The sequence below is a fragment of the Mirounga leonina genome, unplaced genomic scaffold (genome assembly GCF_011800145.1).
Source record: "Mirounga leonina isolate KUSES-001 unplaced genomic scaffold, KU_Mleo_1.0 Mir_166, whole genome shotgun sequence".
NCBI lineage: Eukaryota > Metazoa > Chordata > Mammalia > Carnivora > Phocidae > Mirounga > Mirounga leonina.
The window spans coordinates 10,012,729-10,039,800 of NW_023270418.1; the positions used below are offsets into that span (position 1 = coordinate 10,012,729).

Sequence of the window (27,072 nt, forward strand, 5' to 3'; positions counted from 1 at the left end):
AACATATGAATATTACATAACTCATGATTTAGGTGATGTTCTTCCACTTGCTTGCACCCTAAGAGTATCAACTTACTCCAATTATTTCCCTTGCTTCTCACTGGGTATTTAAATTGATTCAATAAACCAGGTTATTCAAGCATCTTAATTTGGTCTGTGAGCCTTCTGTTTCATTACCTCTAGGATAGCTTAACTAGTAGTATGCTTGGAGGCCACCAGTGTATCCAGTTATTTTTCCATATGACAGCTCAATTCAAGCATTAATCTCCCCCCTGAATGCCCCTGCCTTCATGCCTCTCGTTTTATCCTGCTCATATCCTTGTGTTTCTATTATGGCATTTATCACACCACACTGTTTACTCCTCTGTCTCTCACTAGTCTGTGAATTCTTTCAAAGCAGGGGTAAATTTTATTTTTGTTTTATTATTTCTTAGCAAAGTACCAACCACAAAGTAACAAAAGAACGACTGAATGTGACCTCCTGCAGACACAGCTGAGGGGATTGTCCCTTGTTTTTGCCTTTCTCCCATTCCCTAGTTCTAAGACTGACTTGATTTTAGTGAGCAGCAAAAGCCTGCCTGGTTGCAGAGCAGAATGGAAGTGGCAAGAAGGACTATAGACAGGCTCACTGCATTAAAACAACCTACAGTGGTGTGTTTCTTATTACTAGCAAGCTGGGGTATTGGTATGCCTTATTTCCCCATCTCACATTTTTCACTTGGCTGGTCAAAAAAACCATAGTTTAGGTGTCCCCCCCGCACACCTGAAAATCGTTGAAGGCTGAGACCCTTCAGTCTAAGAGATCACAAGCTCTCAAAGACTCTAGATGAATAAAATCCACTTTAAAAACTGAGCTCCTAAACTGCGGCAGAAAATAAGGGTACAAGAAATACACTGTTTCTTCCCTCAGAAAATTTACAAGCATCTTCCTGGAGCCCACATTTTACTTGAAGTAATAAACATAGCTATTTTTATAGCTTAAAATAAAAGAGATGCATTCTGGAATAGATTTCGCTTGAACAAAAGAAATCACATGAAACGTGAGACCATAAATAAACAGTCTGTTCCAGAGCTTCTTGTAACTCATTCACTTCTCCAGGGATTAGAGGAGTGGGGTGCAAAAATTTGGCCTCACGCACAGGCGCAGAGATTTGCGAACACAATCTAAGTCAGCTGAGCCTGTATCTTGTAAGAAATGGTCCCAGGGAGCTCCCAATTCCCTAACCTCAGAGAACAGACAGCAAAATTGAGCTAGCTTCTAAAACAACCACTGCCTCACGTTGCATCGTCCGCCAATTAACGCCGCCCCGCCCTTTCGGCCCGGGAGGCCGGCCAGGTTTAGATCGCTCTAGGCTTCTCCTGCATGTCTCTTTATGGTAACGCTGAGCCTCTCTAGCCCTCATCCGCCGTCCTCTCAGTGGTAGCGCGGGGAGGAGAGGAAACGCTGGCCGTCAAGTCCGCCGTGCGTGGATGCGGTGCAGCCCAAACTCCGCAGAGGAGAGCGCGAGCTAAGGTGGGAGGGACCGGGGGGAGGCTCTGAAGGGCGCGAGTGTGGAGACAGGCCCTTGGGTGAGAGGGGGAGCCAGGACCGGCTCACGGAGGTCTCTAAGGAGAGGTGGGAGAGGAGGCCCAGACACGTGAGAGGGACTTCCAGTTGCTGGCTGAGGCCTCCAGCAGCCGGCCACCCCGCAGTCTCCGGCCTCCCCCAGTTCATCTGCGGGCCCCCTGTGTCGGGGCCCAGTATAGTTGCGTCGCATCTGTGTTCTCCTTGGGTTGTCGCCTCTTTTCGGGAGACCCGCAGCCCTCAAAGCTATGATTTAGGCTTGTACTGTTTACAAGAGGGTGATGATGGCCTTGAACCTAGTCCGTAGCTTATATCCCTCCAGTTTCGTTTTTTTATTTTTTAATGAGCATCCTCGCAGCCCTAGCTGTTTGGTTGAGGCCGGAGGCCGATCAGTATTCATTTTTTCCATCCCAGTAGGATGAACATAGTAAATGATCCTTGGACGTAGCTGGGAGCTTGAAACGTTACGATGCGGCTGTCAGCTAGGGGCGTTATGCTTGTGACCACCATGCTGTTGGGGTGGGAATAATTGCAGCATCCTGTGGACCTAGTCACCCTGATTTGGAGAGATTCATCCTCCTTGGTGTGAGATTGTGGCAGTTTACGAACGTGTATTCAAACCACGTTGTTCACAAAGTGCTAGTATTGAAGCTAGAGAAGCCACAACTGTAAAACAGGAACTAGGCGGTTTCTTGTCCTCACAGAGCTTAATATATTACTGAAAAACTAACAAGAACAAAAAAAACCTGTGATGGTACTATGAAAAGGGAAGTCCCTGAAGTTCCTCTTTTGCCTTAGGTGATGCAGAAAATAAAACCATATAGCTCCTGCTTTCCCACAGCTGAGAATAGAGAAAAAATTTGAATGCACTGTTAAATTGTTCTGCAGACCCAGAGGAAGAAGGACCTATAATAATGGTATCTGGGTAAGGCACACCAGATAGGTGAAGACACTGAAAAATAGCATTGCCTGGCACAGAAAGGGCCATGGGCTTTCCAAGCAGGAGGACAATATAAAGGCTTAAAGTGTAAAAGGCCTTTGCAGGGTGTGTAGTTTGGCCTGGAGTATGTGGCATTTAATGCCATGTTAGAGAGTCCAGACTCTGTTTTTTAGGAAGAGATGAAAGTATTTTCAACAGAATGATACAGAGTTCAGTTTCACAATCACTTAACAACTATAGTGTTAAGTATTGTTTGACAGGTTGGGCCACATCCAGAATCAGGTAGAATAAAGAGAACTTTGCTCATTCTTCTTGGTCTGGAAACAGTCTCTCCAGTTGTTGAAATCCCACTTCAGTTCTCTTTGGCCTTTAAGGACTAGAGGACTGGAGACAAATTGCAAATTTGGAAGCCTGAAGGGTTTGCTAAATTGTTCCCCAAATGATCTAAAAGTATGCTAGACAAAGCATTAAAGAATCTGAGGGGAGTACATTAGGTAAACCTAGAGTAAATCATGAGGGCCTAATTAAGAGGGATTCTTCATATGAAGTAAAATTAGTTTTTGTGGGTTTTTTTTTCTCCGTTAAGCAAGAACTTGAATGTTGTAATAGGCTCTGTGCTAGGCTTGGTAACTAGAGCTCTAAGTTTCAGTTTCATCATCTGTAAATGGGGTGATAATACTTCACTGTTGTCAAGATTAATGAGATGATGTTTGTTCTTAGTACTGTACCTGGCACTTACTAACTACAGGCACTTTAACCAAATATTTTAAATGGTACTATTGACTGTGTTTGGTTTTAAGTTCTTTACTTTTCCTGTTGGGCCTGATTTAAGGATTAAGGACTATCTCATTTGGCTCTTTAATCCTCCTGTTACTGTCCATTCACTTGTAGTGTGAGTAGTTAGTATTTGAAGATAATGGGTACAAAAAGTTGACAGTTGCAAGAGGCATGACTTGTATGCCTATGACCAAAACTGCTGATTTATAAAGTGCAGATGATTTTTTTTTTTCATTAAAAGAGAATCTGGGAAAATGCCTTGTAAATTTCTAAGACCCCCCTTTCCCCCCCAAAAGAAAAAAGGCATTTGTCATGAAAGGGAAAGACTCAACCTAAAAACTCAGTAAATTTCTTGTTTGGCTAAATTTCCTCCTAATGCTACTTTTTCCCACTAATTAGCAGACTGGAAAAGCTGTATTAAGGGAAACCAACATATTGGAAAATATTTTGGGAAATTTCCCTCTAAATTTTAGAAAGAAAAAAAAATTCTCCTTGCGTAATCCCTACCTTCGTCTGCTATTTTGTTAGTGGCAGTGATGGCTGTGGTGTCCTGCTTTAATTCCTGTAGGAGCCCTGCGGTAATGTCCTAGACCTTGTGTTACTAGGAAAGCTTGCTAGTGTCATTTCCTTGTATGAGCTTGCTCAGCTACATCTAGCCTGCCTACCTTAGAGTTTGATAATGGATAGCAAGTGATAATGCTTAAAAGCTTATTCCATAGAATCTAAATGTATAAATTTTTTTAAGATTTTTATTTATTTATATGAGAGAGTGAGAGAGAAAGAGTGCGCAAGCGAGGGGAGGGGCAGAGGGAGAGGGAGAAGCAGACTCCTCTCTGAGCAGGGAGCCTGACGCTGGGCTCAATCCCAGGACCCTGAGATCATGACCTGAGCCCAAGGCAGACGCTTAACCCACTGAGCTACCCAGGTGCCCCTACATGTATAAATTTTAAATAATTAAAAAAAAAATTCATAGATACAGAGAACAGATTGGTGGTTGCCAGACGTGGGGGAATGGACAAAATGGCAGAAAGGGGTCAAAAGGTACAAACTTCGTTATAAGTAATGCGGATGTAATGTACAGCATGGTGACAATAGTTAATAACACTTGCATATTTGAAAGTTGCTAAGGAAGTAAATCTTAAAAGTTCTCATCACAAGAAAAAATTGTAACCATGTGGTGATGGATGTTAACTAGACTCATTGTGGTGATCTTTCACAATAATACGAATGTCAAATCATTACCTTGTACACCTGAAACTAATGTTATATGTAAATTACACCTCAATTAAAAAAACTTGTTTCTTGAGCTTGCAGTGTTCAAATCATACAAGGAGCAAATAATTTTGCTTACTGCCTAAGGTGATAGAAGGAAAAGAAGGGGTCTAATCTATCTACACTTATTTCATTGTCTTTTGACTCTCTATTAGTGCTATAAGAATATTAAACGTTAATTTTAGAATCACAAAATGTAGTATATGTAGGCACTGAATAAAATGTTGGCAACCCTAAAGCAAAAGAAAGCCCAAGATGCCAAAAATTTTTAGGGATTTTTCAAATAAAAAAAATCCAGAGTTAGTAACGAGAGACTTTATTTGAAAGGTTTATGGCAATAAGGGAAAAGGAACTATTGCAATGGAGAGAATTCTCTGACCAAAAGATCTACCAGCATCTCAAGGGAGGAGTAAAGGATGCTAGAACAGACTCCTTGATTTGATTGTAGATTCCAGAGTGTTTTACCCTGAGGCCAGCCTGTTCTCTGGAGGAGTTGTGGGCTCTGGCTGAGGGTGGGCCAAAGTTCTGGAACCTGGGGGGAAGGAGAGAAACTTAAAATATAGCTAACAGACATTTTTGTTCCAGTTGGTCACTTTTGACCATGCAGTTAAGATTCACAAATTTATAGGGGTACCTTGGTGGCTCAGTCGGTTGAGCTACAGACTCTTGGTTTCTGCTCAGGTCATGATCTCTGGGTTGTGAGATTGAGCCTGGAGCTCCACATTGGCCTCCCCGCTCAGCGGGGAGTCGGTTTCCCCACTCCCTCTGTTCCTACCCCCACTGGCCTGTGTATGTTTGCCTGCGCACGCTAGCGCTCTATCTCCCTATCTCCCTATCTCCCTCTCCTTTCTTTCTTTCTGAAATAAATGAGTAAATCTTTAAGAAAGATTCACAAATTTATAAGTGAGGCAAAGAATAGGAATTTGGAGAGCCTTTATCTTTCCTAGTCATAGGTAAACAAGGGAGTATCCTCAGAGTCTTGTAGAAGCCATTAGGAGAGGAATGGGAGGATTTTTTTTAACCATGACTCTCAAAGAATCAGGAAAAATTCAACTTCTCAAAAGGCATTTTTGCTATTTGAAATGGAAAATAAGTTTACAAATAAAATTCATCCAGACCTCTACAGGAAGGCCTTAGGAGACTCAGTGACCCTTGAGAAATTAAGTGTTAGTATTTGTAAATCCTTCACTAGGTGTAGTTTAAAAGTACTTCAAGACCTGGATCTCATTTGTATCATAGTAAAATCTTCCCAAAGGTGGGGCAAAAGAACTAAATCAGGTCTAAATGAACACATTTAAGGTTTTTCATTTGTTACTGGTTTTCTTCTTATCCATTTGAAAGCAGTACTTTTTTTTTTTCTTCCACGATGAATACTAGATATACTGGTTAAAGTGATTGGCTAGAGCAAATAATCTCTTCCTATGTCTAAAAGAATATTCCACACACTCATACACAAAGTTCCACAAAAAGGGCAGAATTAAAATCATGACTGTCACACAGATACAAGATTATGAACACACAGTTTTTGTTTCCCTTACTAATGAGGGAACTGGTAAGATGTTATAACCAGTTCACATGACAAAAGAACAAAACATTTATTGATCAGGAATATTAAAATAAATGAGCACATGGAGGCAAAATGGTCTTCTACAGTAGGCCAGGGAGTCCACTGAATCTCCACTAGACAAAGTTACAAGAATATAGACAAGAATTGTATTTGCATTGCTAACCATTATCTACAGTTGTCAGCAGTAAACTAGCAGTGGAAGACACAACTCTCATAATCAGAAGTGAAAACCTTGATAGCTGTGCTTTCAACAATGCATAGTGCTGTATACATCTGTTTTATCAAATTTATGACTCCCCTCCCCTCATAATCTTCCCTAAATGTCAGACTTCCTGGAAGGCAAGTTCATGTTTGAGTGTATTTTCCTTTTTTTTTTAATATGCTTTATAAATATATAAGATGCTTGGTTAATGTTCTCTTAATTGAATTACCTAAAGCAGTAGATCTCAAACTAATATGCTTACATATCACCTGGAGATCTTTTTTAAAAATGTGGATCCTGATTCAGTAGGTCTAGGGTCCTTACTGAGATTCCTCTTTTCTAACAAGTTCCCAGCTGACGCCAGTACTGGTTCGTGGACAGGGAATAGTAGGGCATTTCTGACTGTGTTAATTAAGGAAGGTGCTAGATTAATCATTACATCATTGCATGGAGAACATTGCATCATGTAGGTGAAGGGAGCAACATGAAGCTACTGGACTGTCACTTGAAGAAAAAAAAATTAATCATGGGCCACATTGCTAGAACACAGACCAAAGCTAGCAAAAGAAACAGTTGCTGGGAAACAGATCCAAAGAGCTCTACAGTAGAACTTTAGGGAAGGAAGACAGAAATAAGGACATTGAGTAATACAACAGGGGAGGAGCAACCAGAGGCTGTAATTTTTAGAAGGCAGGCAGTAACCACTTAAGATCACTGGCTGAAATTTTGTGGTCCTTGAGCTAGCCTGACTTTTTGTTAGCCCTGCATTAGCCATGCGTGAACAAACTGCGTAATAGTAGATCAGGAAACAAACTCATGTAAGACTTTAAGCAATAAAACTTCATTAACACAGGTGTATACATTTTTACTTTGACAGTTTTAAATGATTTGGTACCATTGTGCCACTGAGTTTTAATCAATGTGTAAAATTTATTTTTTTACTGTAACTGGCAGGCAGTTTATCTTCTGTTAGGACATTTTAATTTTAAACAGCAGGTCCTATAATTTATTAATGGGGAGTTCAGCTTTCTTTTAGCAACAAGTAAGAAGTGGGGCATAATGTGAAGCTGGTACCAAAGAAACATCTCTACTTACTGGAAGATGCAAAAAATGCATAGTAAATGAGATTGCCAAATTTAGCAAATAAAAATACAGGATGCCCAGTTAAATTTGAATTTCAGACAAATAACAGATTACTTTTTAGCTGTATTTGGGACAGTTAAAATATATGCATTATCTAAGATTCATATTTAACTAAGCCTACTGTATTTTATCTGGCAACTCTAATAGTGAATCTACCCTAACAGTGACACCTGAGGGATGGCTGCTTACAAATGGTATTGTGCAGCAGTTTAATTCCTTCAAGTGTTCGTCCAAAAATTACAGGACTCAAAAGTGTGCCAGGAGCTCAAAATAGTTGGAAGCACCTGTTTGCCAGAAGATGTTTTCAAGGACTAATAGGGTCATGCCTAAGTTAAATTAAAAACACATTTAACACTATACTCTCCAACTAGGAGTTCAGGTTCACAGTGGTTTAAGGTTAATAAAAGAATTTATGCTATTATGGAAGATGTCCAAGCAAATACTATCAGAAAAAAGTGATTTAATAGGAGTTTAATCATATTTCCAAGCTCCTAAGGGAGATCACCTAAGTACACTGGCACAACTTAGAGTTTTGCTAATAAACTCTCATGAGCTATGTAGTAATTTAGACAAGATAAAAGGAAAGTAAACACATGAACAATTGCTTACTTGGTCTTTAGAGATTGAACTAAGTATTCCAGTGATATTCCACTATACATTCACTGGAATATTTTTTTTTAAAGATTATTTATTTATTTATTTGGCAGAGACAAAGCGAGAGAGGGAACACAAGCAGGGGGAGTGGGAGAGGAAGAAGCAGGTTCCCTGCTGAGCAGGAAGCCCTATGCAGGGCTCAGTCCCAGAACCCTGGGATCATGACCTGAGCCGAAGGCAAACCCTTAATGACCGAGCCACCCAGGTGCCCCTGTAATACTTGTTTTTTATATTTTATTTTCATTTTGTTTAAATTTTAGTGAACTTAGAGTGCAGTATCAGTTTCTGGAGTAGAATTCAGTGCTTCATCACTTACAACACCCAGTGTTCATCACAACAAGTGCCCTCCTTAATACCCATCACCCATCTAGCCCATCCCCCACCCACCTCCTCCCATCAACCCTCAGCTTGTTCTCTACCATTAAGAATCTCTTATGGCTTGTTTCCCTCTCCCTTTTTCTTCTTTTCCCCCTTCCCATATGTTCATCTGTTTTCTTAAATTCCACATATGAGTGAGATCATATATTTGTCTTTCTCTGACTTATTTCACTTATCATAATACACTCTAGCTCCATCCATGTCGTTGCAAATGGCAAGATTTCATTCTTTTTAACGGCTGTCAATTGTTTATCATGTATTGTCTATTTATTGTCTGTATCTTTTTGAAATGTCTGCTTAAGTCTTTTGCCAATGTTAATGGTTTGTCTTTCTATTGGTGAGTTGTAGTTTTTTTAATAATCTGGGTGAAAGGATTTGGCTGATAAATACTGTTTGCATATTTTCTCTCAGTATGTGGCTTTCCTTAATATTTGAAATTTTGACTTATGAATAAAAATAGTCTTTATGAAACCTAATTATCATCTTTTCTGTATGGTAATTGCTGTGTCCTGAGAAATCTTTGCCTACACAACATCATAAATATGGTCCCCAGTGTTTTCTCCAAAAGTCTTTAGTTTAGCTTTAGTGTTGAAGACTATGAACTAGCTTGATTTTCATCTATAGTGTATGGTACTGGCCAGCATTCATTTTTCTCATATGGATATCTACTTACTTCAAAACCACTTGTCAAAAAAACTTTTTTCCCATAGGATTGGCTTTGTACCTTTACTAGAAATGACTTGTGCATATAAATGGGGGTATATCTCTTGGGTTTATATTTAATTCCATACCATCCTGATTAGAGTAAGTCCATTCTGATTGGAATGGAAGGCCTTCTAGCTTTGTTCTTTTCTGTGATTGTTTTGGATATAGGAAGTCCCTTTGCATTTGTATGTAATTTTTAGGTAAAGCTTATTAATTTATGATTATGATTGCATTGAATCTATAAATTAATTTAAGGAGAAAATTTAACCAATTTTGTGTCTTCCGATATATGAACATGGGGTATCTCCCCATTTATTTTGGTCTTTTAAAATATCAAAAAATTTTGTAGATTTTAGTGTACAGATCTTCCATGTTTTGTTAAAATTATTCCTAAGTATTTCATGTTTCTTTAATGACACTTCAATGGTTGTGATTTTTTTATATGTATTGCTGGATTCTGTGTACTAAATTATTTTTATGAATTTTTGCCTATGTTCATGAGGAATTTTTTTTCCCTGTTTTGGAATGTCCTTGGTTTTGTATCAAGGTAATGCTTGCCTTAAATAAAATAAGTTGAGAATGAAAAAAAAAGAAAGATAAAAGGTAAGTAAGGAACAGATGCCCCAGTAGCCAAGGAAAAGAATTCCCTAATGGGTAAAAATATTAATTCTATGGACAGACAATTTCTAAAACGAATTTTCTAAGTTCCAAAATACTTCTATTAAATATGGTCAGGGTAGTCCAAGTCTTTGAATGTTTAGAAATAATTTTATGTTCAGAAAATCACTGATTAGTGGCTACAAATTTTGTGATAGTTACCTACAAATATAAAGAATCAAGCATCAATGAGAGAATAAGCATTAGCAGTTTCTATAATGTGCTGAGGAGGTTGTTGATCAAGTTTCTTTCCTTGTGTTGACTGTTAAGAAAAGTCAGAGCCAGATTTGTGTCCCATATCTGTTAAAGTACAGTAGAGCATAATTTGTTGTTTTATGACTCTATCTCTGGCTTCCTCTTTTCCATTCCTTCATTTATTTTAACTCACATTTCTGTTAAAAAAAAAAAAATCTAATTTGTATAATGCAAGCCATTTTAGCTGATGTACTTGGCACCATTACTGGGAAGTTAAATTTTAAAAGTTGGTTGAAATAGAATAAAAATATATAAATATGCTCCATCATAATTAGCTTTTAAACATTTTAAGCTAAAATGTTCAGTGACATTTTAAACTTTAGATTGTATTCTATTAAACTTTAAATTTAGTATTTTAACTGAAAACATATTTATTCAGTTTTTTGTTACATGAGACCAGAGTCATCTTGTATATTTTTATATGATTTTATATGATTCTGGTTTTTCTCTGAAGAAAACATTGGGAAGTATCTAAGCTCTAACCAGTCTTTTTTTTTTTTTTCAATATGGAGGAAAGTTTATAAAAACACTTGCAAAATTGCACAATCCTAGATATTTCAACATTCTGCCACCACCCAGATTTCAATGGTTCACATATATTTTCAACACTTTTTCTTCCTAGTGACTTTTATTTGTTGACTCTTTCCTTAAGAATTCAACCAAGTTTTTGTATTTGCTTTGAAAAATACTTATGAAAATTTTCAAATGGAAAGTACAGTAATAATAAAACACTTGTGTTCATGCCTTCAATTTAATCTTCCATAAATCTCTTTTTAAAAAGTTTCCTTCCCCCTTAGAAGTATGTATGCCACAAATTTGGTATTTCTTATGTATATTTTAGCATGATTCATATTTTCATCTCTAAACCATGTACACTGTTTTGTGTGTTTATTTATTTTTTTTTAAGATTTTTTTATTTGACAGAGAGGCACAGCGAGAGAGGGAACACAAGTAGGGGGAGTGGGAGAGGGAGAAGCAGGTTTCCTGCTGAGCAGGGAGCCCGATGTGGGGGGTCCTGGGATCATGACCTGAGCCGAAGGCAGACGCTTAACCGACTGAGCCACCCAGGTGCCCCTATTTTGTGTGTTTAAAATTTTACATACATGTATCCTTTTACAACTTTTTCTCTTAAGATTATCTTTAAGATTTGTCCGTGGTGATTCATATAATTTGTGTGGTTAACTGTCCTATGGGAGTGCCTGCTGAGTAACCCATGATTTCTCCTCTTTAAAATTAGATAATTTCTAACTTTTCACTGTCAAAGACCGTAAATGCTCGAAGTCCTTTATATATATAATGCACAAAAATCCTTGTGCTCTTTTCAGACATACATTTTTTTTGGCAAATACCTAGAGCTGAAAGTGCAAGGTCCTGGGATGTGGACTTGTTTAACTTTGTGAGAAATTGCCAAAAACACTCTAAAGCAGTTGCAGTTTACATTCCTACCAATGTATAAGGAGCATGTAAGAGTTGGCCACATTTTAACCAACCCTAGGTTATCAGATTTTTAAAATTTTGCTAAGCAAATGTTTGAGAAATGGTATTTAGTTTGCCTCTTTTTTTTTGATAACTATAAAGGTTGAACATCTTTGCATGCGTTTATTGGCTATTTTGTTCTCTTCCTCTGTGAATTGCCTATCTATATTTGCTTAGTTGTTTTTTTTGTTGGTTTTTTTTAGATTTTATTTATCTATTTGAGAGAGCACGAGCAGGGGGAAGGGCAGAGGGAGAGGGAGAAGCAGACTCCCCACTGAGAGGGAGCCCAATGCGAGGCTGGATCCCAGGACCCTGGGATCATGAGACCTGAGCGGAAGGCAGCCATTAATCAATTGAGCCACCCAGGTGCCCCTATTTGCTTAGTTTTCTAATGGGTTCTTTGTCATTTTCTAATTGATTTGTAGATGTCAGAATTCTTTATGTATGTTTGGGATAATAATCCTAACCACACCTTTCAAGTGTGGCTGTTTTTCCTCCTTTAGAGTTATAAGGAAATGTTTAATTTTGACATATAATGTGTCCATCTTTTCGTTTGATATGTGCTTTCTTGTTTGAGAAATTGTTTGTTCTTTGATATGTTCTTCTTGTTTCTTTGATATGTTCTTTCTTGTTTGAGAAATTCTTCCCAATGTTGCAGAGTCTTCTATGTTTTCTTATAAACATTAGTACAGTTTTTCTTTTCTTGTTTAATTCTTTAATCCATCTGGAGTTGATTTGGTTTTCTTACAAACATTAGTACAGTTTTTCTTTTCTTGTTTAATGCTTTAACCCATCTGGAGTTGATTTTTTTTTTGTGAGAAAGAGATCTTTGTCTGTCTGTTTCGATGTAGTTAGCTAGTTATCCCCTAATCTTTTATTAAATCTTTTCCCCATTAATGTGCACTACCCATTGATTTTATAAAAGCACATGTCCTATACTGCACCAAGCCCTCATCTTTTCTTGGATCTATACTATACTATATTTGTCTATACTACTGTACTAAATACCACACTGTTTTAATTACAACAGCTTTATAGCAAATATCTTACTTTGTTTTCCTTCAAGACTATCTTGACTTTCATGGATTTTTACTCTTCCATGTAAACTAAATGCTAAATTCCAAGGGGGAGTGGTTGGAATACCTGCTGGGATTTGACTGGAATAGTACTGAATTTATAGATAAATTCCCAGAGAATTTATATGCCTCGGTAAGATTTCCCATGATTAATTTCTACATTTATTTAGGATACCTTTTTTGTATTTCTGTTTGACGATTTTCTCCATAAAAGTCTTGCATGTCTTTTGTAGGATTTATTTTGTAAGGTCTCTTAATGTTTTAGGTTTCTAGCATCATTGTTGAATTATCTTACTAGTTTTAATAGTCTGTCTGCTGAACCTTTTGTATTTTCTGTGTAGATATTTATATCAACTTTGAGTAATACTTCTCAATCCCTGTACCTTTTAATACAGTATTAAGTGGAAGCTTTACTGTAGTGTTAAATGGCAAGTATTCGTTTGTAGTTCTAACTTTACAGGGAATGCTTCTAATGTTTTATGATTAAATAATGTTTATTGTAAGCTTTTGGTAAATGTTTTTCTACTCCTTGCATGCTAAGAGTTTCTTTCTTTTAAATAGATATTGAAGTTTATAAAGTGCTTTTTCAGTTTCCCAGATAAAAAGTTTGCGGCACAAATCTGACTTCAGTGTCTTCTCTAGGGCGATCAGCACATGACCTACTAGAGAGCGAGATCCCTAGGCAAAATCAAACAAGGGAAATTTGCTGGAATCTAAAGTGATGGATCCATGTTCAGTTGGAGTCCAGCTTCGTACCACAAATGAGTGCCATAAAACCTACTACACTCGTCACACTGGTTTCAAGACTTTGCAAGAATTGTCATCAAATGATATGCTTTTACTTCAACTTAGAACTGGAATGACACTTTCTGGGAACAATACCATTTGCTTCCATCATGCAAAAATTTACATTGACAGATTTGAGGATTTGCAGAAGTCATGTTGTGACCCATTTAACATACACAAAAAACTAGCCAAAAAAAATTTGCATGTAATTGACTTAGATGATGCCACTTTTCTGAGTGCAAAATTTGGAAGACAGCTTGTACCTGGTTGGAAACTTTGCCCAAAATGTACACAGATAATCAATGGAAGTGTGGATGTTGATTCTGAAGACCGGCAGAGAAGAAAACCTGATTCAGATGTATGTATAGCAGTCATTTTTTTCTTCTGTGTACTTCTACAATGTGAGGTTTTGTTGAACTATAAAGAAATATTTATCATTTATTATACTAATTGTAATTAAAGTTGGGGAGGTGAAAATAAATGGTGTTTCTAAATATTTTTGTATACCCAGACTGGATGATAAAGTATGCTTGAGAAAGGAATAACATACTATGTCCAAGACTCAAGCTGTAATTCCTAGGGCTAAGATGTTGGGAGTGGCTTTCAGAACATTCTGGTAAAGCCAGGACTTAATTGTTATCTTAGTTTCTTTTCTAATACCAAAGTAACTCCATGAGACCTGCCCACCAGTGAGGATCTTTATAGCAAAATGAATTCCCCTTTCTTATGAAGGACTTAAAAATGACTGCTTTAAAATGGAACACCAGAGAAATGACTTGCAATAATTGTTTCTTCAGCCCTTCTTTCTCCTTTGTCACTAATACCATTCTTGTTTGGGTTTTTTAGATGCTTGTGAGTTTCCTTTGCTTCTAGCTCTGAGTTCTTATTTGGTATGATCCAGCTAATTTAAGAACTCCCTGTGGTCAAAAAGCATACATTTTTACATTGTAAATACTAAATATTTATAACTCGCTTATTCACATGCCTACATTCAGATTATTTAACTATATCAGAAAAAAATTGAGATTTCATAAAGCTGTCTTTGGTGTAGAACAAAGACAAGTATATCAAAGGAGCACTTCTCAAAATTTCTATTTATAACCAATTTATAATTCTTGGTGCTGGGATATTTTTCTCAATTTCTTCCTTTTCATTATATTAATAAACCAAATTAAAAGATAATTAAAATTTTAAATTATATGTAGTGCTTCCCTTTTGTTCTCCCCTTAGAGGCATATCTCCAGGACCCACTATTCTCTTGCAGTTCATACTGGGTACTTGCTGCTGTCACTTAGATGTTTTCTCCATTTCATTTATTTGTTGCTCTCGTGGAATATATCACATAAACTGCTTTTTTCCCAGATAATGAACTTAAATCCTTAATCATCGAAATTTTGTTTTACCAAAGCTTTTTAAAAAGATGATAATACTATTTCGGAACTTAAAACCATATTACCTCCCTGCTTTTAAAAATATATATAATAGAACCTTTCCTTCAGGACTCAAGATCATATTAGAAACATCAGTTTTGTTTTTGTTTTTTTTAAAGATTTAATATTTTTTTAAGTAATCTCCACACCCAACATAGGGCTCGAACTCATAACCCCAAGATCATGAGTCACAGACTCCACCGCCAGGCACCCCAGGAATCTCAGCGTTATGCCGTTGTTATACAACTGTTATACAACAGTTTTTCTGCCTTTTCTGCCATCTTAGCAGCAGCTGTTGCATTTTTACCATGCTTGTTGCCCCTCCTGATATGCCAGAGACTATAATTAGGTAATGAAAATATTACAACTAAATTAACCCATAAACTTTGGGTATTGTCTAGGGCTGTGTAAATGTTGTTGCACTTGGGCTCTAAAACCTTTTTCTTCTTTTTTGTGAATTCCAGACCATCCTTCAGGTTAAGGAATAATCTGGATTAACATTAAGTTAAATATTAATCTGTTCATGGTCTGTTGTCAAGATTTGAGTTGATAATTTGTTACCTTTATTCAGGGAAGAACTGCTAAAGCTTTGAGGTCGTTGCAATTTACAAACCCAGGAAAGCAAACTGAATTTGCTCCAGAAACTGGTAAAAGAGAAAAAAGAAGGCTCACAAAAAATGCAACCGCTGGTTCTGACAGGTAGGCTGTGTTCATTAAGACTTGTATTAACTTGCTGCTTCACATCTGTATTGTTTTCACTATCTTAAGTTTTGAATTTTCTGGGTATTTTAAATTGGATGATCTGGGATTAGTAAGAATCTCCAAAGACTGCATATAAAATGAAGGCATTCCTTTCAACTCTAAAAATTTCTTTTTTCTTTTTTTTTTTTTTTAAATTTCATTTATTTATTTGACAGAGAGAGAGAACAAGTAGGCAGAGAGGCAGGCAGAGGGAGAGGGAGAAGCAGGCTCCCCGCTGAGCAGGGAGCCCGATGCGGGGCTTGATTCCAAGACCCTGGGATCATGACCTGAGCCGAAGGCAGAGGCTTAACCGACTGAGCCACCCAGATGCCCCTAAAAATTTATTTCTAAGAAAGTGTCAGTGAAGTGAACAAGTTAACATTTTTGGCAATTTTTGAGAATTAAAATTTAAGCATATTATACTTAAAACAATTCTTTAAAAACATTAGTATTATATAATTGGTATGTCATTCCTCTATGGGTAGCATCCAAAAAGTCAATCTTAGAAGAATTCAAGGTTGCTTTTTATCTTTTTACATGTCTGAAGTAGAAACAGTTATGGTACAGTCAACAGAATGAGAAAACTAAATTGTTTAGAATATGACTTTTTAAATTGAACATTTCTTAAGCACAGGTTGACAAAGAAATGTTAGTATAATCATTCAGAATTATTTTCTACATATGCTATTTATTCCATCTGTTAAGGTTTCCATTGGGTCATTTAATTGTTTTTAAGCCAGATTTGCTAGAGTCCGTTAAAGAACAAGAAACAGATTAATTGCAGTATAAAAACCAATAGGGTAGTAGAAAGAGATCGGTAACCAACAAAATGTACCACTATTAAGCTGCTGTTCTCTGTTGTTGCTGTTAAGGTAAGGGGAAAATACTTTAAACAGAAATATATTTTTTGGAAATAGTAAAGGAATGGACTGAGTTGACTTTTAAATGGACTTCTAGAGGCATATTCAGGCTTTTTGGATTTGTCTCCACACTTTAGAATGAGTCTCTTCTTCTCACAGAGCTCATTTACTGCTAATTAGGCTTGAGTCTGGTAAGTTATGTACCAGTTTTGCAGGATGTCATCCCTAATTCAAAATAGTACACCTCCTTAAATTTGTTTTCATTGCCTTATTTTCAGTAACCTATTCAAAAATAACGTGTTTGTGAGGTGTAATTCGTCTGTTTTATTTTACAGACAAGTGATACCAGCAAAGAGTAAGGTCTATGATAGCCAGGGTCTCCTGATTTTCAGTGGAATGGACCTTTGTGACTGCCTTGATGAAGACTGTTTAGGATGTTTCTATGCTTGTCCTGCCTGTGGTTCCACCAAATGCGGAGCTGAATGCCGCTGTGACCGCAAGTGGCTGTATGAGCAAATCGAAATCGAAGGAGGAGAAATCATTCATAACAAACACGCTGGATAATTTGTGGTATCAGATTATGGGCTCTTTAAATATCCCTTCTCTGTTTCTAAAACTCTGTCACCCTAAGATACATTTTAAAGTTGGTTGCCAAATGACAAGAATTTGAAAACCACCTCAGCATGCACTCACTCTGCACTAATGTTGCATTTAGGGAGCTTTAAGATTCATTATCTGATGTAAATTTAGATGAGCTGTTCCTCAGCAGTCAGCTTTGAGCCTGTCCGGGTCAATGTCAACAAGTAGGCAGAGGCAGTCCTCCATTAGCACAACACAAATTTCAGTTACCATGGTCTATACTGTGAGCATTAGGTAAAGTACCAACTTCCCTGCAAGCCCTTTGGTCCACAAATCATTATGTAGCGGACGTGCTTCATCGTCACAGACCAATCACAGTACTTCTCTCAGATTCTGCTAGTGATTGGTTACTGCACCTCTGTCATTCAGTTCACTCCCAGACAGCAAAGCATGTGGTTGTATTGTCTCCTTGTCACCCATGTGACATTTTACAAAAGTAGATCATCAAAAGAACTGACCAACAAAGATAAAAGTGAATGAAGAAAGGAAAAACGGTAATGCTAGACGTGAGACTTGAACTGAACGTAAGTGGAGTTGTGGAGGAAATCCCCGATGGGAATGTTGGTGCTGCCGCGAGCCTCCGTACACAGCTAGGGGAGCCTTGTGGAGGCAAGCGTAAGGGAAACTGGTTGTGACGAGAAGGTTGAGTAGGTCCCAGAGGAAGTGATGGTAAAAACTTCACACTAAAGGCAATTAGAGTTATTTTACAACATTGAAAGTATGAATGATAAAATGGTGGAAGCTGATCCAAACTTGAGTATGACAGTTTGCCATGGCATAGAGTAGATGCTTACTTAGTATCCTAAGTTAACAAAAAGTCAAGCACTGTTCAAACCCCTTATGGTTAGTTTTTTACAGTGGAATAACACTTTCGCCGTGTTTCTGATGTTTTAAATTACAGTGTACTAACATACTTTTTTACAATGTTTTCATTTTCTTTTGTTTATAACACCGAGTTTTTAATATTTTGACAGATTTTTAAAGGTCACAGAACATTTTCCTGCATTGATTATTAAGATTGCTTTGAATGGCCATTTTTTATGGTCCTACATTACTGTGCAAGCCAAGGACTGTAGCTGAGTACAGTGCCCACCTACTTCAGGAAAAATTAATTTTGATAAAACTAGGTGGTCGAGTGTTAAAAGTATTTTGGAAATAATCTGCGTATCTAAATGCTAAAATTCATCTGGCGATTTACCCTTAAAAAAAGTTTTAGTATTGTAAACCTTTCATTGTTTAGACCATACATTCTTGGTGAAAATTTGTTTTTGATGGCAAAAATCTCATTCTTTGTATAAAGCATGGATATACATATAATACATAAACAGGGATACATTGTATCTGTGGTATTAAAGTTTTATGGGTGGTGATTAGGATTAAGAAGCCTAAAAAAGGCTTTAAGGGAGTAATAATGAGAAAAAAGCGTTAGAGCAACGCTGGTTGAGAGAGAGTATAAATTATTTGGAAATTGAATCTTGTACAGGATTTATGGAATTTGTATGGGTGCTGTTTGGAGGATGAGAGTGGGTGATAACTGCTCTTTTTTTAAGCAGCTACCTATTTGTCTAAAATTGTTCATCTAGGACATTGCCACTAAACTAGGTTTTTGCTTGGTTTTCCCTAAATTAGAGTACTTTGGTTTAATCAGATGAGCTTTTAGCAGTTTGAAATACTTTTTAGCTATTGAAACGAAATTTATACAACCAGTTTGATTAAATTGACCAGTAGAGGTTTATTTTTACTCCTGTATACTTCTGGTACCTGTTTAACCGGTTTTACTTTGATGGAATGCCATTTTGAACCATGGAATTGTCATTAAATTACATTTGTCACTGGCCTAGTTATCAGAAGTATGGTTAGTATCATACTTTTTTTTTTTTTTAAAGATTTATTTATTTGACAGAGCAGGAACAGAAGCAGGGGGAGTGGCAGAGGGAGAAGCAGGCTTCCAGCCGAGCAGGGAGCCCAATGCAGGGCTCAATCCCAGGACCCTGGGACCATGACCTGAGCCGAAGGCAGATGCTTAATGACTGAGCCACCCAGGCACCCCAGTATCAGTTATTTAATTCACATTTCAACAGAGCACTGGCAAAAAAGATATTTTGGCTTTATACACTTAAATCAGATGCTATATTTTTTTTTTCTGAATTAAGGAAATATTTTGTTATAGAGGATACACAGACTCCCAATTTTATCTGAACTTCTGGGTTCATTAGACATTAGTTGCATTACTGCCAATGTTTTTGTTGGTTCTAAGTATGATTTAGTATATTGCTTAAGCTATTCGTAGGGACAAATTTAAGTCTTAGATTTTTTTTGTTTAAAACAGGAATACATTTTCAAAAGAATAAATGACTTTAAAATTCAAATTGTTTATATTTCAGCATTCCTTAGTGGAACATTTCTGTGTTTTTTTTCAAAGATGGTAATAATTTAAGTTTCAAGGGTAAATTTTTTGAACAGTTTTGCTTATATTTGTTCATTATACCTGTTTCCTAAATAGGAAGCACTCACTTTTCATGAGCATGCACAATGTTTACAGAGAGAGGTATGTCTAATTTAGAGTATGCTATAATAAAAGCTGTGTTTTGGGAAAATTACATCATGAGTTCACTTACTGTTTTTTAATATAGAATCACAGAAATACAGAATACAGTTAAATCATCTAGATTCTTTTTATAATATGGTTCCAAGTGGCTAAATTATTTTAGGATACTATTAGTCTAACAAGCAGAAATAAAAGCAATACGAACACTTCTGCTGTATATGGCTCCTGCTGGAGAAGTTAATGTAAGGCCATAAACATTGGTCTTACACAGTATTGGCCACAAATATTAAAATAAAAATGCATGTGTATATTTGAAGTAAATGGCATCCCATGTAATCTTTTTCCTATTTCTTTTACAAGTATAAGATGAAATATTATACTTGATTCTTCTATTTTTAAAATGTTATATCTACTTCTGTATAACAAGCTGTTCTACCACCTGACAGAAAATTCTTCAGAAAAATGCTTTCATGAGCTCTCAAATATTCCATGTTCAGAGCCCCTAAACACATATTGCAGAGCCTAGGTAATATGAGTATTCTGTAAACAAACAAAAATGTTTGTTTTTTAATGGGGATGGCTGTCTGAAGTGTAGTTATATAAAGCATTGTAGGTGAGTTTTGTTGGACAAAATCTGGGCAGTTCAGTTCTTTGAAAGAGGTGTTGCTGCGCTGAAAAGGCAGATCCCACTGAGACCCCACCCCTCCCGGGTCAAGTAACAATGTATAAAACGGAGGGGTCTTAAAAGGACTGCACTTAGGTAATTCGAGATTTTCTGTTTACATTGCGGATACCCTGAAAGAAATACCTTAAGGTCCTTGTACAAAGTCATGTGGCACTGCCTTAGTTTTTGCTGACATCTGCTGGTATTTTGATGTAAATAAACTCTCTGCTGCTACTCCTTAATGCTTAATCTCTTCACTTCTAAATTAAACTGTGAACACCAGTATTTACATTGAAGTGGGGTATTTTAAAGAACCCTGGTAAAGTAGAATGGTTTCTCTTTGTAACATTCTTAGGCCTCACCCCGCAGGACTCAACCAGGTTTGTTTTTTTTGGAATATGAGTGAGGATATGAAAATATGTAGGGGTACTTCTGGATTTCACTTATTTTTATAAAGTGTAGAAACTTGGAAAAATAATGCATTTATCTACTTAAAAATCATCAAACACTCCATTGAACACTTAGTTTGAAAGGCATAATAAGCTCCTGTAGAATATATACTCCCTACCTATAGATTATTTGTAATGGCATAGTTGTGAGGATTAACTAATTTTACCAAGATAATCTAACTTCCAGAAGATAAAGGAGATTTACCAGATAAAATATTAACTCAGTTGAGTTAGTAATACTGCATCTTTAAGTGCAGTTTGAAAGTATTTAATTACAGCCCTATCAATGGCACTTAAACTAAATGTATTAATTTTTTTTCCCCTTAAAGCCATGAGTGAAAAATTTCTTTGTGAGACACTTAATGATTTTAAAACTTCAATTTTCTCATTTCCTATCACTGCAAGCAAACAACTGTTTTATTAAAGAGTTGCCATAATCTTCAGCTATGGTTTTAAGATAAATGGACCTATTAAAAGTAAAATGCTTACAAATGCTGCTAAAATACTCCCAACTCCATCACATAATGCATGAAAACACAAAAGTTTGGCTCATGACTTTCATTGTAAACATGCTGGATGATCCTTCTTTTACTCAGTTCTTTTCAGAGGGACATTTTGAGGTGAGGGCACATCTTTCTTTAATGAAATAATATAAAAACTAGACATGGGTCAGAGTTGCAGGATATTTGTCCTTTTGAGAGAATTTCTGTAAAACCAAGATAGAAGAATATGGCCTGTAAAAGGAGACCTGAAATGATTCAAAATGTAAATACTAGCTCTGTAAGTATCCCTTTGTTATCAACAACCAATCAGATACATTAAACAACTTGATAAATACACATTAAGTTTTGGGGTTTTTTATTTTGGTTATATTCTGGTAGCCCAAGTTTATGATTTAGACTTAAAGGTAGTATTTACTTATTTTTTTTTAAATTGGTTATTTAGTGGCCTAAGATAAAGTAATAGTGGAGGCACTGGTACCATGTAAGTGGGTTCTACAAGGTTCTGGGTGAAATACAAATTTAATTTTGGCATTGAGAGGTAAAACTATTCAGGAATGTTCAGTGAATTCTGGCATCATTAGGGTTACTTTTTTTTTTTTAATTATTTATTTCGACGGAGAGAGACAGCGAGAGAGGGAACACAAGCAGGGGGAGTGGGAGAGGGAGAAGCAGACTTCTTGCCGAGCAGGGAGCCCGATGTGGGGCTTGATCCCAGGACCCTGGGACCATGACCTGAGCCGAAGGCAGACGCTTAACGACTGAGCCACCCAGGTGCCCCATTAAGGGTTTTAAATAACAAACTCATGCCTTCCCCAGAGGTTAGTTAACCATTTTGATTTGGACAGAACTTTCCCGTTTTTCAGTTCAGCTTAGTATAGTGAAATCAGATCAGGTCTCATTAAGATTTTATTTGAGATAGAGAGAGCACGAGCGTAAGTCCTCCCACCAGCAGGGGGGCGCAGAGGGAGATGGAAAGACAGAGACTCTCAAGCTGAATCTGAGCTGAACAAGGAGCCCCACAAAGGGCTCTATCTCATGACCCTGAGATCATGACCTGAGCCGAAATCAAGAGTCGGATGCATAACCTACTGAGCCACCCAAGCGCCCCCAGATCAGTTGTTAAAATGGAGCCTGGAGGGCCAACCTGATGATCTGGAGAAAACTATCACTTGAGGGTTTTTTTGTTTGTTTTGGTTTTTTGGTAAATGAGGTTTTTAAAATTCCAACATGCTTTCGTCATTTATGCCTTAGTGAAGGAGACTATGCAAAGAGCACTCTGCATAAAATATAGGCCCTACAATCTGGTGCATGCAAATAAGATGATTTTCCAAAATAACATGGCTTATGGCTTTTCTAAACTTGGCCACAAGACTTCCCTATAGCAAATATTGAAAGGAAAACATTTCCAAAGTTTTTCTGTAAAAGTTTCCAACTCATCCCCAGAAGTTGTAGTTGAATAAATGCTTCAATTTGTCCTCGATGTCTTTTTGTATCAAAGAACTTCACATAGATTTAAGGGTCAGAGAACAGCTAAACATCCTTAACAGACGAAGCTTCCCACTGTGTGCCATACCCACGGCCCATGTTAGGGCCCTCAGACCTTTAAGTAGGGAAGTGGCCCTAGGAGATTCTTTGCATTTTGTTTTCCCCTGGTCCCAACTGGTTGACTTTGGTAAGAGACCTGGCCCAAGGGAAGCCAGTTTGGCCAGCAAAGCTTACAAGTTGGGCACATGTTAAGGAAACATCATCACCAAGTGATGAAAGAGATTGAGCCAATCAGATGCTCTCAAAACTTTAGACTAGATAGAGGAGAAAGAATTCGGTGGTTTGTATAAGGGGACATGAAAGGACAGAATCGCTAAGGCACGCTAGGGTTCTAGACCTACACACTTGGGAGGCACCAGCTCTCGGAGCTGTCAGTGAGTCCCCAGAGCTGCTGTCAGATGCGTACATCTGTTGTATCTCGAAAATGCCCACTCTCACTGCAAAGTCAAGATTCCATAATTTTCATTACATATCCTTGCAACAAACACTCGATTACTTAAGAAAACCTTAATGAGTTCTTTCACCCAAGGAGACTTACTAACAGACCTGCTCTTCTGATTAAGAGACTAGAGAGTGGAGGAGGTGTAGTGTTAACACTCCTGCACGTGTTAGCATTGTGTCATTGAAGAACTCTAGACCAGTGGTTCTCGAATTTGAGCAAGCATCAGAATCACCTGAGGGGCTTGTTAAACCCCAGCCTGCAGGGCTAGGGTTGAACCCACAGTTTCTGATTTAGTAGGTCTGGAGGAGGGACAGAGAATTAGCATTTCTATCACCTTCGTAGGTAAGGTTTGTAGGTGAGGTTGAAGTGGCTAGTCTGGAAACCATCCTTGAAAAACTGCTCTACAACGGTGGTTCTCAACCTTGGACGCACACTGGAGTAACCTGTGGAACATCAAAAAAATACCTTTATTTGGGCCTCACCCCCAGACACCTGGTTTAATTGGTCTGGGGTTTGGCTTGAGCACTGAGAAGGAAACTCCCTTCTGGCTCAGTGTGGAGATCACTCAGAATTCAAGTGGGTGACGGATGGTTGATTTTCTGTGGCACCTCGGTTAGACGATGGTATCCAGTTTTTCATCAGACATTACTCTAGATTTGCTATGAAGGTATTTTTTAGATGTGATTAACATATACATCAGTATACTTTATTTTTATTTTTTAAGGTTTATTTCTTTTACAGAGAGAGACACAGCAAGAGAGGGAACACAAGCAGGAGGAGTGGGAGAGGGAGAAGCAGGCTTCTTGCCGAGCAGGGAGCCCGATGTGGGGCTCAATCCCAGGACCCTGGGATCATGACCTGAGCCAAAGGCAGACGCTTAACGCCTGAGCCACCCAGGCGCCGCCCTTCAGTAGACTTTTGATTAGGCAGATTACCTTCCGTAACGTGAGTGGGCATCATCCAACCAATTGAAGGTTTTAAAAATATTGATGAACCCCAATGAAGAACGAATTCTGCCTCTCGACTGCCTTTTCAGACTCGAGCTGCAGCATCAACTCTTCTTTACACGTTTTGGACTTAGCCCCACAATCATATGAGCCAATTCCCTAAAAAATCTGTGTGTGTTTGTCTGTGTGTCTCTCTCCATCTCTCTCAATCTATACACACCTTCTTTCATTTCTCTGGAGAACCCTGGCTAATACAATAACCCATTTAGTCTCTATTCCAGATTGTTTCCCAGAAAGATCCTGGCTCTAAATCAGAGTGTAATTTCTTCATTAGATTTTTTTTCTTTTTCTATATCTCTGGCCTTCGGTGAGTCAGTGAGTATGTAACTCAATCATTTTTACTTTCTCCTATTCATGTTATCAAATCCATTTAGCTCCTCCTTGGAACATTCTTGAATCTGCTTTGGTTTTTTGTTGTTCATTTTTATTTTGTTTTCACCACCCTGGTTAAAGCTCAGTAGTGTTTTGCATACTTAGTATCAATCCCTCCTTTTGGTGTTAGCACCCAAATTTGCCTTTGAGCAACCACCCTCATACTCAGCCTGTGTTCAGGTGGTGTTGACCTCACTTTGTGATTCTTGGGGTGGGCACATCACCGAGTCCTGGCCTTTGAGAGTACAGCATCTCCCCAAACTTAGTGAATGTCTCAAGGGTGAATACACGATTAGCTGATCCGATCAAAGCCAATAAACATCAGCATTGCTGGGCCCGGAGAAAAAGAGATACTCATTTTTCAGTGAGAGTTTCTAATGTTACAGATTTAGGACTGGATCTATTGGTGTCTTATCCAGACACCATTTAAGAATCAGCCTTAGAATGAAAGCAACATAGGTAAAAGCAGAAGCCACAGTCAGACAGACAGACAGACAGGATTTGGATACCCGGATCCAGCTATGTCTGAAGTCAATCCTGAACTATCCAGTCACATGAGCCAGTCATTTTCACTTTTTTTCCCGTGATTGGCCATTAAGTGAATACAAGGATGAACTCTCTTCATCCAAAGATAAAAACCACCAGAGCTCAAGGGTAAAATGGCCTGTTTGAAACTCATGCCCTTGGAATGTATATGCATTTTTTTTTTAAGGTTTCATTTATTTATTTGACAGAGAGATAGCGAGAGCAGGAACACAAGCAGGGGGAGTCAGAGAGGGAGAAGCGGGCTTCCTGCCGAGCAGGGAGCCCGATGTGGGACTCGATCCCAGGACCCTGGGATCATGACCTGAGCCAAAGGCAGACGCTTAACGACTGAGCCACGCAGGCGCCCTGTATATGCATTTTAAAGAAGGAGCACAAGTAGCTGTGACCTACAGCCACATCTTTATTCCTCCTCCAAATTCTTGCAGAAGCTGCTTACTCTGTAGTTGTCGTGGACACTTAATTCTGTATGTTGAAGTAGACAATGTGAGGCAGTGGTTCTACCAGAAAAGGGTGAACAAGGCACAGTTCAACATTTTCTGTATGTCACTTCCAATGATAATAGTGCCAGAAAACTAAATGTACAGGGACTTCCTCGTACTTGATAGTATTTTAGAAGCTGGATATTCTAAATCACTTATGATAAGGATATTTGGATGCTTTCATTTTTTTTTATTTTCTATACTGATGTATTTTTAAAACTTTTTTTCAGTTTTGAAATTAAACGAAAAAAAGCATTGATTATTTTTGCCATGAATTTCACAGGTTGGCATATTTCTGAGGGGTTTTTTTTTTAAGACTTTTTTTTTTTTTTTTTTTTTGACAGAGAGAGAGCACAAGCAGGGGGAAGCAGCAGAGGGAGAGGGAGAAGCAGGCTTCCCGCTGAGCAGGGAGCCCGATGTGGGGCTCGATCCCAGGACCCTGGGATCATGACCTGAGCCAAAGGCAGACGCTTAACCATCTGAGCCACCCAGGCGCCCCTCTGAGGTTTTTTTGTTCCAAAACATCTTTGTAGGGCTATCATCTATTTCCTTGGAAAAATATATAGCTCTAACATTTGTATAATTTAGAGAAATATTTGGATTGTTAAACCTTTGCTATTAGCCAAAACTTTGGTAAAAATAAACACACTTTAAGGGGGAAAAAAAACAACCCTGTTTTTATACTTCTACTTTGTTGACTTTTATGCTTCAAATTTAAAAGAACCAATTCTATACAATTAATAATTGGGACAGACCTAATAATATAGTACCATTTCACACATACTGAGTCTAACTCTTAGCAACATGCTACCTTTGTTGGGTGTTCTCTCATTTCATCTTCCCAGCTGTCCTACCTTTTCAGTTACACAGTACAGTATTAGCAATTATAGTCACCCTGTTTTACATTAGATCCTCAAACCTTATTCATCATATAGCTGAAAGTTTGTACCCTCTTACCAACCTCTCCGTATTTCCCTGGTAAACTGGTCCCCCTGCCCACCGCCCCCACCCCCAGGCCCTGGCGACCACTTTTCCATGCTCTATTTCCAAGAGTTTTGACTTTTTGTTTGATTCCACATGTGTTACCATGCAATATTTGTCTTTGCCTGGCTTATTTCACTTAAGCTGCTACTTTTATAATTATCATTTAACAAATGAAGAAACTGAGGCTCAAATAATTTAATAACTTGCCTACGGTCACATAGCTTATAAATGAGAGAGAAGGGATTCAAATGGGGTCTATTTGACTCCAAAGTTCAAATGCTGACTTACAGCCACTGTATTCTTTTTCCATTCAGTTGATGAATGTGAACTTCTTCCTATTCAGGATTCACTGTAGCTATTTGATTCTGATGGTTTAGGAATTATTATGGCTTGTTATTATAATTACGATTC

At 37.8% G+C, this 27,072-nt stretch overlaps 1 protein-coding gene across 1 annotated transcript; it reads left to right on the plus strand.

Moving 5' to 3' along the window:
* Positions 1-1,411: 1,411 nt before the first annotated feature.
* On the plus strand, positions 1,412-18,216 carry ARL14EP (ADP ribosylation factor like GTPase 14 effector protein). The gene is made up of 4 exons (XM_035012482.1): positions 1,412-1,513; positions 13,309-13,810; positions 15,454-15,581; positions 16,819-18,216. The coding sequence occupies exons 2-4, from the start codon at positions 13,388-13,390 to the stop codon at positions 17,045-17,047; spliced, it is 780 nt and encodes a 259-aa protein (XP_034868373.1). The 5' UTR covers positions 1,412-1,513; positions 13,309-13,387; the 3' UTR covers positions 17,048-18,216.
* The last annotated feature ends 8,856 nt before the right edge of the window (positions 18,217-27,072 follow it).

What these genes read in the sequence shown, in the direction of transcription:
- ARL14EP (XM_035012482.1), top strand. Translation starts at nt 13,388, where the DNA reads ATGGATCCATGTTCAGTTGGAGTCCAGCTTCGTACCACAAATGAGTGC. An exon ending in GAAGAAAACCTGATTCAGAT is followed by an intron (nt 13,811 to 15,453) that starts GTATGTATAGCA and finishes ACCTTTATTCAG; the next exon opens with GGAAGAACTGCTAAAGCTTT. An exon ending in GCAACCGCTGGTTCTGACAG is followed by an intron (nt 15,582 to 16,818) that starts GTAGGCTGTGTT and finishes TTTATTTTACAG; the next exon opens with ACAAGTGATACCAGCAAAGA.